This window comes from Gopherus flavomarginatus, chromosome 3 (assembly GCF_025201925.1).
Source record: "Gopherus flavomarginatus isolate rGopFla2 chromosome 3, rGopFla2.mat.asm, whole genome shotgun sequence".
In the NCBI taxonomy this organism is placed as follows: Eukaryota; Metazoa; Chordata; order Testudines; family Testudinidae; genus Gopherus; species Gopherus flavomarginatus.
This window is the reverse complement of record NC_066619.1, coordinates 265,379,692-265,392,162: the sequence shown is the minus strand read 5'-3', so window position 1 is coordinate 265,392,162 and position 12,471 is coordinate 265,379,692. Positions and strand designations below refer to the sequence as shown.

The window sequence follows — 12,471 nt, the reverse complement described above, 5'->3', positions numbered from 1 at the left end:
GCGCTACACTGGATTGCTCTAGTTAGGGATCCATAAAGGGGGTCAACTTTTTTCTGCAGGGCACTTTTTTGATATTTTTAGTGGCCTGCTACCTCCCAAAACTTGGGTGTAATTGTACTTTGGTATAAAAAAATCCTCTGTGGATCTAGATATGTCTGTGTACTTCCCTCTGTTCTCTAACTATCAGTTGTATCAGGATTTATACGGTATCAATCACCCTGGATGCCTACGCATCTGTAGGCCATTTTTCCTGTCTTTTCCCTGATTTTCCTTGCTTTCCGCTGTCATTATTCCTGTACAGAAATCAAATTGTGATCTACCATTCTTATATCAACACTTCAGCTAATATATCCATCTAATGTTCCAAGAAATCCATTTATAGATTTTTTCCTAAGGCCTCATCTTCAGCTAAAGTCAATATATGGTTTTAAAGTTTATTCTCCCACCTAAGAATTTTGAATGCTTCACAGATACATGTAATATTGTCATAGTTGATTGGAAAATTTACATGGCTGTAATCAGTAGTGAATGGCAGAACAATATACAGAAGATTGTATGTGGACATATGGAAAGCTAATTAAAAAAAGGTGACCTGCCTAGCTTGTATTACTGTAAGAGGCGTATCTTTGCATGCAACTGCATTTCAGACTTGTGTTTATCAGGTGTCATTCAGAAGTTTAAGACATGTACGGTAAAATGACACAACCTATCCTAACTTGTGTATAGTGCTGGAGATTCATGTGCAGACTAGTTTTCCTTATCAAGTATTCTATTACACAGAATGTACTGTATTACTTGAAAAGGTCAGGTTACCAGCAGCTGCATACTGTATCTGGCAAGAGTATCAAAATCCACCCAGTCTGTTGAAAGGAATATGTTAAATAGATAAATCATCCCTGCACTTTAGCTAGCTAGATCTAAACTTCCTTGTAGTGGGTTATACTCAGAAATCCTCAAGTTATTACTATTATTTATATTTACATTAATTAATGCAAAGTCATGTTGGATATTAATACATTTTTCCTAGGGGCTTTATTTATGAAATCTTCTGAATTTCGTAATTTGGGTGGTGTAGAAGTTTAAGTATGAACCAGATTTCTCACCCCAATTTACAGATGGATTTTGGATTTTTGCCCTTGATCACCCTTCTGCTTGGAACTTAGAGACATGCCTCCTTGACAGCTTAAGAAGGAAAAGGGTCCGTTAACATTTGCTTAATGTAACAAAGGGCATTTTTGCGAAAAGAGAGAGAATTTAGTGCAGTGAAAAGAGTCAGAGATTGAATTTTCCACTATCCACAGAATGAGTATAGACTGAGGAAGCAACAAGTCAGCTTCCCCAAGCTTCCTTCCAGTATGACTGTGGATAGACATGGTGATGTCCACCTCTGGTAGCCTTTTATGTGCAGAAAGTTCACAGAGCATCTTTGCTAAATGGTGCTCTGTGATTTATTAAATATTAACCTGAACAAATTGTAGGGGCACAGGGGAAAATACTAATTGGAAAACTAGCATATTATCTCGTTTTTTTTCACAATAGTGATAATTTGTCTAATTAAAAAAAATCCAGTTTCCAAAGGTGGCTGCATTATTTGCATACATAACTGGGCAAATAGTTATGCAAACATGTCTATTGTATGTTTAGGTGCATCCTTGTTTGCTCAAATGCAGGATTTGCATGTGCAGTTCAGGTGTTCAGTTTTGAAAAGTATAATTCAGTTGTGTAGAAAACTTAATGAACTTTTGATACAAAAGTATTTTCCTGATCCATACTTTCTTTTTTGGTGTATATATGAAACTTTTTCCACATTTGAATAACCACTGCAATGCTTTGGAATGGATCATCCAAACAAACATAAATATATCTATAATAATTAACCCATTATCCATAAATCCAAAATAAAGTTTCAAAGGAAAAGATGTGATAGTTCACATTTATTATTAATTATTATTACATACAGTATTTGTTGATGGAGCAACATGCAAGCATTAAAGACACAACCCTAGCCATGAAGATGTTACAGTCAATGACCCTGATTCTGCAGCATTTTAAATTGCAGCAGCATCCCAGGCTGCCCTATAACTGGAATGTCTGCAGTGTTACGGCCCCATTTCAGCATGCCCTTGGTACACTTATTGTGTCAGGGCTCGTGAGTGATGATGTGCATGGGCTTATGGTTGTTAGCTTTATGGCTGTGTTCTACAGTGCCTATGCTGAGGGAATCCTCCTTCAATCAGACATGGAGCTTTTTAGGGCCCATTTACACTGCTCTCTCCCTTTTTACATGGTGTAAAGGGGCTGAAACAGGTGTAAGGATCACCCTGGACTTGTAACAGCAAGGATCTGACTTACACATGCAAAGGAAGGAAATGCAGAGATTAAGGCTGCTGCTCCATCCTTGACTGATTTTTGTAAAACAATGTAACATAACACAGTAGTACATTTTTATGGCACCTGTATTGCAAGGGCATCTCAAAAAGTTCCTGATTCACATTTTGTGGATCAAAATAAATGACTAATATTAAAATAACTGATTTTTCTAAGGCTTTTAACACAGTGCCTCATGACAGTCTCCTAAGCAAACTAGGGAAATGTGGTCTAAATAAAATTACTATAAAGGGGGTGCACATCTGGTTGAAAGGCCATTCTCAAAGAGTAGTTATCAATGGTTCTCATATCTGGTGGCGTCCAGCAGGAATCAGTCCTAGGTCCAGTACTCCTCAATATTTTCATTAACAGCTTGGATAATGGAGTGGAGAATATGGGAGTTTGTGAAATCCCAATAGAATCATAGAATATCATTGGAGGTTTTTAAGACCAGGTTGGACAAACACTTCTCAAGGATGGTCTAGGTTTATTTGGTCCCGCCTCAGTGCAGAGAGCTGGATTAGATGACCTCTCAAGGTCCCTGGCAAGCCTACATTTCTATGATTCTACATAATGGTCATCCCATGCTCTTGGGAATAAAATGTCACAGTATGAAAGTATTCAAAATATCCCACAATGGACTGCTCAGCTGGTTCTAATGAATACCCACCAACGCTCATGGTAAAAATAAAATCCCTCCATCATAGGTATCTCAGTCAATTCAACCTTCACATAACCTCCTGCTAATTGACCAGGAAAGTAGGGCCAGGGAAGATTTCAGCAGCTGATGCATGGCTTTCTTCACACAAGGGGATCCATTTCTGTTTGGAAATAATGAAGTCTATTTTTTAATTTGAATGTTTGCATGAATCTAAGTGCTTAGATACTGTGGACTCAGGTGTATGAAAATCCTGGGGGTGGGTGAGGGAGAGCAAGAGAGAGCGCTAGTGTTCATGAAATAATTCTTTGGCTGGAGCTCTGGCTGGAGCATCTAATAAGATGTTGCGTGGGAAGATGTTGTAAAAACTTCCTCAGACAGCTATGTCCATACCGGTCATGCTATCGCTGTCCTAGGATTCTCTGGAGCAGAGACTGCCCGTCATGGCAAGTTATTACACATTGTTTAGTGGTTTTGTATTGTGCACAAATGGGATGTAGGATGACACCACCAACCCATTTTTACTTGTGACCTAAACCCGTATTTTAAAAAGAAAAACAATTCTCCGGAGATCAGAAGCTAATACACTTTAACCCATGTTTCCTCCTAGCCCATCTTAATCAACTCTTTCATATAGATTCAGTCTGGTTTTGTTCACTCACTCACTATACCAGCCTTGCACTTGAAGTGCTTTGTAAAACTTATCTCTGCTGAACTAGATCCCCTTTTGGACGTGAGAGCACTTGAATAGAGACTGCAGAAGAAACTACAGCCAAAATGGAGGGGCGTTACAGCTAACAGCTCTGCACCCTCAGGTCATGGACAGATACAAGCAGCAATTTGCAACCTGGTATACAAGGCGCCAACTCCTTGTTTAGGTGTGTCTGAGTTGAGCCATGAGGACTAATGGCGAAATCTTGCAATTTACACTGGAAAGATTCCCACTGTACACAACTGGAGTTTTGCTTAAGTAAGGATTTGCAGGATTTGGTCCTAATCAATGCTTAAAGTGGGTTGGGTTGCAGGGGTATGAGGGTGGGGTCACAGACTCAGCCTCCAAAAAAAAAAGTCTTTGGAGATACATCTGAGACATGTTACTAGCAAACGGTATTATAAAGTCAATGTGCCTCAAGATGGCCTGGGGTTGTGAACTGGGAGTGATACTGACTTTGTTCCAATCATGGTCATTGACAGACCCAGCATTTCTTTGAGAACACTTTAAGCCCTTCCCCTTGCAGGACAGCTTAATGTTCCGTATAAATATCTATATTTAATACACAGTATACCTGATTCATTCTGTCAGTGGAAACCAGGCTACAGATCTGCAGAAATGAAAAGCCCACCTAGATGGGGAGGAAAGCTAAAGAGTGCACCATGCCTGTAACCTCGTCTCCACTAAAGGGCTTAGAGCCAGCTGATGCAGCCCAGAAAGTCAGTGGTGACGGTCAGGGCAAGGGATCTGTGAGATATTTTGATTGAGCTCATTCAAGTACATAAAAGGTTGTTACAAGGAGCGGGGATAAAAATTGTTCTCCTTAACCTCTGAGGATAGGCCAAGAAGCAATGGACTTAAATTGCAAGAAGGGTGGTTTAGGTTAGACATTAGGAAAAACTTCCTGTCATGGTGGTTAAGCACTGGAATAATTTTTCCAGGGATGTTGTGGTATCTCCATCACTGGAGATTTTTAAGAACAGGTTAAACAAATACCTGTCAAGGATGGTCTAGAAGATAATACTTGATCCTGCCATGAATGCAGGGGACTGGACTAGACGATCTCTCGAGATCCCTTCCAGTCCTATGACTCTATGATCTCCTGGATGTCCTTGGCTGGGTGGGTCCTATAGAACCTTGGCTGAATCGCTAAGCCTACTGTCTCCGAGGGTGGCCAGCAATAGCTGGCCCGTGGTGGTGAATGTCTCCATTGATGCATCTGCACCGTAGGAGTGAACCAAGCCCAAGTCTCTGAGAATGGAGAAACACAATGTAAGAACATGGAAATCTTGGTTTCCACAGTTAGAAGTTGTTCTTCATCTCAACCAACCCATCAACAGCAATTTATTTCTCTCTTTATCCTTCCTCTCTTGTTAAATGCTTCCATGTATGTTTGTTACAGATGCTGTGACTATCAGTGTGAGCAGGAATGTGGTAACTGCAGCTGTGCCAAAACTAATCTCTATTGTATCTCACATTTGCTTCCTTTCCTGTGTAATTATGAGGCCAACTGAAACTTCAATGAGAATGAGTTAGCAGACCATATACACTGCAGCTGTTAAACATGCCATACATTTTAAAGATGTTTACAGTAATCTTGTCAAATTAGTCTCAAGAATATAATAATGATTGCTGCCAACATCTGGTTTAATCGTGCGTGGCTGGAAAATGAAGCAATACAGAGAAGAATGGCATGTTTTCTGAGGAAGGTGTACGCTAAAGTTTGTGAAGTGTTCGATGCCTTCTCCTCGTTCCCCCTCCCCCCCGGAGATAGTGGGATCCTCTTTCATTGTGATATTTCATTGAGCTAGACTGGCTAAACCAGTAGAAAATGTCCTAGAAGCAATAGTCCTGTATAGGTAAGGTCTAATTGATCTTTTCTATGTCTAATTTTTACAAGGTTTTTTTTTTAAAAAAAACCCACTTATGCTGGGTATCCTTTTAAATAGCTGGCCAGGATGACCTCTTGAAATTCCTTCCAGCCTCATATTTCTATGATTCTAACTTGTATGGTAACAAAAACATTACCATCTTTGAATTAGTTTATAAATCCACACCAGAAACTCTGAGTGAAAACTCAGCCTCTACTGAAGTTAATGGCAAAACTCCCATTGACTTCAGTGAGGCCAGGATTTCACCTTTAATTTTAAAGGTCACATATTCTTGTCTTAATCCCCCAGATCTAGGGTCTCATCTGGACATTCAGCTGCCCTTGATTCCAGTGCAGTACCTTTCAGGATCAGTCCCATAGTTACTACTTTAGCTGACTTTAGGTTTGATCCTGAAAGGTGGTGGGCACACAGAACCCCCGCTGATTGCTCAGCACCTCTCCAGGTCAGGCCTAAAGATCACTTGTCCCCTATCCTATCACCTTTTGGAGAGGGGAAATAACAAGATAAAAAGTTTGCCAATGAGATGTTAGTTAGGAATGCAGACTATGCAAACACATGACAAGGCTTGCTAAAGCCCTACAGTAGAAGATGCAGTATAACATTTGTTGTTTTTCTCTCAATACTTTCACTGCCTTTTTCAGAAACTTACCCATTTGTTCCTTTCTTAAAGACCCAAGTGCAAACCCAGCCTACATGGAGGATAGAGTGGCCCATGAAGCTTCGCAATTAGAAAAACGCTTGAGCCTACTATCCCATTCAAGTCGCCAGGGCAGTGGAGGTAAGAAATGCCTATGATCAAGCTATGATACAAGTCTGGATTTTATTTCACTGGTCTTTTTCTTGAGGCTTCCGAAATAAGAAAGCCTTAGCATTTTAAAATATTGAGCCTTCCAAATGTAATGGACAAAATCACTGTCTTAGGTCCCACTTCTTTAAGGGCATGATCCAAAGTCCACTGAAGTCAGTGGGACTATTTCTGTTGTCTTCAGTGGGTTTTGGATCAGGCTCCAGAGCCCCAGGTACTTATGCATGTGCATAGCTTTAAGCATGTGAGTAGCCCCATTGAAGTGAGCAGTCCCATTGAAGTCAGATACGTGATTAAATACCTTGCTGAATTAAGGCCTGTGGCATGAAGTGACTTGCATAAGTCACACAGCAAGTCTGTGGCAAGGTGAGGAACAGAACCCTTTGACATTAAACCCTTCCTTTCTCTGTCTTTGGCAGCGTGTATGCATGTCAATCTAAAAGACATTTTCCATGTAGAGGCATAATTTGGTGCTTAGTGCATAATTTGGTGCTTCTAAATATGCATTTACTTTCAAATATTTTTAAAAGCCAATAACCATTATAACTTTATTGATGCTCAGTAAAAATATCCTTTGTAAATAGATTCACTCATTCCAGTACATGCATCTGACGAAGTGGGTATTCACCCACGAAAGCTCATGCTCCAAAACTTCTGTTAGACTATTAAGGTGCCACAGGATACTTTGCTGCTTTTACAGATCCAGACTAACACGGCTATCCTTCTGATACTTCATTCCAGGGTGTATTTCTTGTGCGATACCCTGGATTTAGTGTTCTGATTTTTACTTATTATATATCTTCTGATAATAAAGGCACATGAAAAACAACGGTCAAAAGTGAATGAACATAGCGAGGGGAAAAAGGTTAGATTTAAGGGTCTATATTTTGATTTCCTTTGCATCCATGCAAATCCAGAGTGACACCGCAGAGTCCAGTGAAGTTACCATTGTAACTGAGAATAGAATTTGACTCATGTCCAGATCATTGAGTGATGCAAATACACACAGCACCATTGACTTCAGCAGAGGTACACGTATTTACACCAGCCAAAAATGTGTTCCACTAAGTCTAAAATTAATACTAACAAAATGACGCATTGTCTACCCATTAAGTTCCATTCTTACGTAAGAAGGCACAAAATCACTTTCTATACCAATATGTTTAATTGGGATGAAAATGCCTGGCTGTCCTTACCATCACAATTCATAGCCCTTTCTTAGTTTTCCACTTCCAGTGAGTGCTTCAGGTATATATGACCCTTTGTTCAAATATTCTTGCTACAGCTACTAGTGGGGAAAAATCATCTTTCAATCCATGCATAAATGCATCATGGGATATATAATGGATACAAAACTATCATCATAGCCATATCAGTTACATTTTCATCCGCTCATGTGATGTACAGTTATGTTTTTCTTTGGAACGTTGTAGAATTTAGTTTCAGGTCTATCAGCTAAAAGATAATCTTGAGCTGAACAATTGATTTTTATGTCTGATGCCTTTTTAAAAGTTGACTTTGCAATTGTTCAATTAAAATTCATTGGTAAGAGATAAAAAGCACCAAGCCAGCCTTTTCAGGGATTTCTATGAAACAGAAACGCATTCAACAGCTTCAAATCAAATACAAATGTTGAAATCTAATATGCAGCTTATGGCAATTTAGAATTAAAAGTTTATATTTTGGAACATCCTCAGATATTTTGAGGTCATTTGGCCTGCTTCTCCCCTCTGGTGTAGATTAGGAATAGCTGAACTGAAGCCAATGAAATAACACTGGAGTAGAATATATGCTGACATATAGTTTACTCCAGTGTTATGTCATTGGCTTCAGTTCAGCTATTCCTGATCTACACCAGAGAGGAGATTCAGGCATATAATCTTCAATTTTAGCATAGAATGTGATATATTTTCAGAGATACAATAAATTTACACTAAGGGTACCAAGTTGTTTTTTAATATTTTTCCGAGGGTACAGATTGCAATGTACATTCTGTTAATATAGCAGAAACAGCCCTCCCCTAAGATAAATTTAATTTCATAGTCCTTTCTGCTTATTTGTCCTTTCTTTGCTTTTATTTAAGTATATTTTGAACAGAGGTTGATCTAGTTTCTTTTATTCCAGGAGATGATAGAAGCCTGTCAAGTTCATCTTCAGATACCAGCCATTCGGATGCTAGTGTTGGGAGTAGGTTAACAATTTGGCCTGAACAGTCTTCGGCCAGCGCTTCTCAAGAGAGTCATGGACTGGCAGCTGCAAAGGGCATTCATTTTGGAGAAGAAAAAACACTTGCAGAAGGGGCACGTGGCACCACCAAACCACCTTCTAAGCCTCTTCGGTCTAGACAGCTACAGGAAATAGGTCGTCAGAGTTCTTCTGACAGTGGGATAGCTACTGGTAGTCACTCTTCTTACTCTGGAAGTTTCTCTTCCTATGCTGGGAGTCTGGATATTTGCCACGGTGATGAGTTTGGGTCATTGCTTAGCCTGCCATTGAACCTTCCTTCAGATCAGAATTTATGTACTTGCCTGCACAGTGAACCCCAGAGGAGCTTGGGGTCAGAATATCAGGTTCCTAGCCCTGTCAGACATATTTATGACACACCCAGGAGTTTATTACAGGCAGCTGCTATAGATGTACAACACAAGAGTGCGGATTCCACCCAACCAAAGGACCAGGACCCAGCACCTCAAGGCATTAGTGACCCTAAGGTGCTGGTACCACACTCGGAAACACGGATGGCACGTGAGCAGAGCCAAGACAGGGGGAGGCATGCATCCTTACTCCCAGAAGGCACCAAAGTCTCAAGTGATGAGACATATGTGGATTTTGTTTCAAGGTGGTCAGATGTAAAACCACAAGGACAGGTGTTAGACTCCAAAAGTAGTGAGTTGGCACCACCTAGTGGAGTCCCAGCTGACCCCTGTGAAATATATAGCCCCCACCCTGGGATGACAAGAGCTCTCTTTTCAGCTTGTCCAATCTGTGGTGGACTAAAGGTAAATACCTAATACTGAGCAGATGCTAACAAAGACTTAAGTACCTTATTTAACACCATTAATTTAAATGACTTAAGGATGTAAGAATAGTTGTGAATTGCAGCCTATTTCTTTTTAGGATAATGAAATTTGTGCTGTTTTATGGGTATGTTGAAAGGTTTAATAGATGGCAACCTCTCCCCTCCTTAAAAACCATGCCTGGAACAGGAAAACATTGAAACATGTAGCCTATCAAGCATTATCTTTCAATGGACCAGACTCGCATTGACTTCAGTAGAAACATCTCAGGCACATCGGAGGGTTGAATTTGTCCTGTGATAATTAATTTAGTACAAATGAGGATGTCTTGCTGTTGGTATTTCTTGAGTAGAATGAAGGGAGACTGAAAAGGATGGATGATACTCTAGGATAGCCATTTTTTAAAGATGCATATTTATTTTGACAGATAGATAGTTAGATAGATAGATAGTTTGACTGTAGTATGCAAGCACCTCATGTGCATGGGGAAGCCAGAATGGTGGAGCTTCTGACTGAACTTCAGAAAATAGTGGAGCTTCTGGTGAAGGAGAACATAAGAGCTACTATACTGGAACAGACTAGTGGTCCATTGAGCCCTGTATCATGTCACTAAGAGTGGCCAGTGTCAGATGCTTCAGAGAAGGTGCAAGAAACCCTGCAGTAGCTGGTTATGGGAGAGCCAACCCTCAGGGAAAGTTCTTCCTAGCCATCAGGAGTTAGAGGCTGACTTAAGAACTGAAGCATGAGGGTTTGCATACTTTCCTACACTTTTGTTTATTTTAAAATATTTACTATTATGATTCTGGATATTCTTGTTATCCATATAAATGTTTAATCCCTTTTTGAATCCTGTTAAATTCTTGGCCTCAATAATATCTTGTGGCAATGAATTCCATACACTATTAATGCATTTGTGAAGAAAATATTTCTTTTTACTGGATTTTGAGAAGACTTTTTGTGATGTTTTATTGCCATTGCTAAACTGGAACAAGATAAAGCTGTGTTCGTGTTGGTGAGGCATAGAAAACCTGGGAAAGAGAGAGAGAGAATGTAAAAAATTAGGAAATGATGTATAAACTGGGAATTCAGGCAAAATTATCTCACTTAGAGAAACAGTTGTTAAAAATAAGATAATTTAAGTGTATATTTTTAAATGAGTATATGGGAGTTACATAACTCACTGAAGAGAACAGGTTTTCAAATTCAGAAGACATTAATGAGCTTGTTGGGCTATTGGCCTTTTCTTGTCCTACAGCGCTTCATGTGCTTGTAGTGCAGTCTGTTTTTAAGTCTCTGGGTACTAGAGGATGGTATTGGCACTTTATATCTTCAAAACTGTAAAGGACTGAAGTCACTCCTTCCCCCTTTTCCAGTCCGCTCCCTGATTGGACGATTGATTTTAAATGCATTAGACCAGACGCCATATTGGAGGAGAACTGTGGTGCCACTGTACTTTCAGCCATTATAACTGTAGGGAAATGTTGAAAAAGATCTTATGCAGAATGGACAGTAATCTAAAAAATAAACAGTGACATGAGAAAGGCTGCTCCCACTTGAACTCATTTTAGTACAGGATAAATACTTTTGCTTCCCTTCCCTGCCTATTTTAAAGAACTCTGAAAATATGCCTTATTGAATTAGACAAATAACAGTTGTGTTTTTGTTAAAAGTAATCAAACCATTATAGCAAGGTCAATTATTTTAGAAATGACTAATGGTCCCTGTCCGTGTCTTCTTTACATGTAATATGATGAAGGCACAAATCCCTATTCTGTAATAAAATAATTCCTATTCTACATGCTGTGAATAGGATACATTTGGGATACCACTAGGAGCAAGCTGAACTGAATCATGGATTACTTGACATCAGTTCTCCACATCTATTTGAAGATGTTCAGAAAATCTTTATTGGGCCAATGTTTTGCGTGCTTTTGCAATTTCAGATAAACTGTTAATTAAATTATGTTGATGTTTTTAAATTCCTGATATTTAGTCTAAGTAAATGAGATGGAAAGAACAGTACAGTCCATAACAATATTGAAGTACAGCAGCAGTTTTTCATGTTCATCCTTATTAGTGAACTTTTGCAAATCTTATAGTCCTTACTCATGCAAAAGTTTATTTCAGTGGTAATTTCACCAAGAAAGAAGGGAGTAAAAATGTCAAGACTGAAGCAAGTACAGGTGTGCGGTGTCCTCTGGCAACAGAACCAGTGAGGGAGGCAGGATTTGGGGTTGTGGTGCAGAGGTATAGACACCTGTGGAGGAGAGGTGTGTATCAAGGGACTGAAATGGGTCTGGGGTAGAGGATGGAGAATGCTGGATGTGGAAGGTAATATTTGCCTTTTCTGATCAAGAGTGACTCCAGTAGCTAGTTAAGGAGCAGCATTGAAAAAGGTCATCCACTCCACTAGTGACTGGAAGGATGATGACCAGAATGCAGGACATCAAGATTTGGCATGTAAACTGGGGATCTTCCAGACTCAGACAGAAAATATGGCAGTAACACTTTCCTGTTTCACTCAAGGCGAAGAATATAACCACTGAGAAAATCTATTGTACATAAAGGAACTAGAAATATATTAGCAGCTGAGGTTTAAGATTAGGAAGTAAATGTGCTTTTGTATTCTGTGGTACATTGGCCCAGTGTGCACAAGATTCCCTTCATTATAAACTGAATTGAGTGTGCCTTTACCATTGTATTTTCATATAGGTATATTCAGTTATGCAAATAAATATTTTAGCTGAGATCCTTGTATAGTATATAAATAGGGCATATTTATGCTTAGAATCTTGGATTGTTTTTATTAAGGTTTGTAGACTTACTACTGGACCGTGTTCATTCCATTTCCGACTACCTAGTCACTAATAGAATGAGGAATAGCACTTCACTGTACATATTTTTTTTTCTGTAACTTCATTTGATGCCATAGTTTAGGAGATAATATCAAGATTTTTATAGGGCGGTGGTGTTGGTTTTTTAAACTCCTCCATTGTTTGTAAAATTTCATAGAAGCCTGG

The 12,471-nt window shown here is 39.3% G+C and overlaps 1 protein-coding gene across 1 annotated transcript in view; it reads left to right on the top strand.

The window, feature by feature from the left end:
• Window positions 1–12,471, top strand: part of DOK7 (docking protein 7) — a 101,317-nt gene that overhangs the window by 35,170 nt on the left and 53,676 nt on the right. The window contains exons 6-7 of the mRNA XM_050945515.1: window positions 6,300–6,407; window positions 8,559–9,433. Coding sequence (XP_050801472.1) covers window positions 6,300–6,407; window positions 8,559–9,433 — 983 coding nt within the window. The remainder of the gene's footprint in view (window positions 1–6,299; window positions 6,408–8,558; window positions 9,434–12,471) is intronic.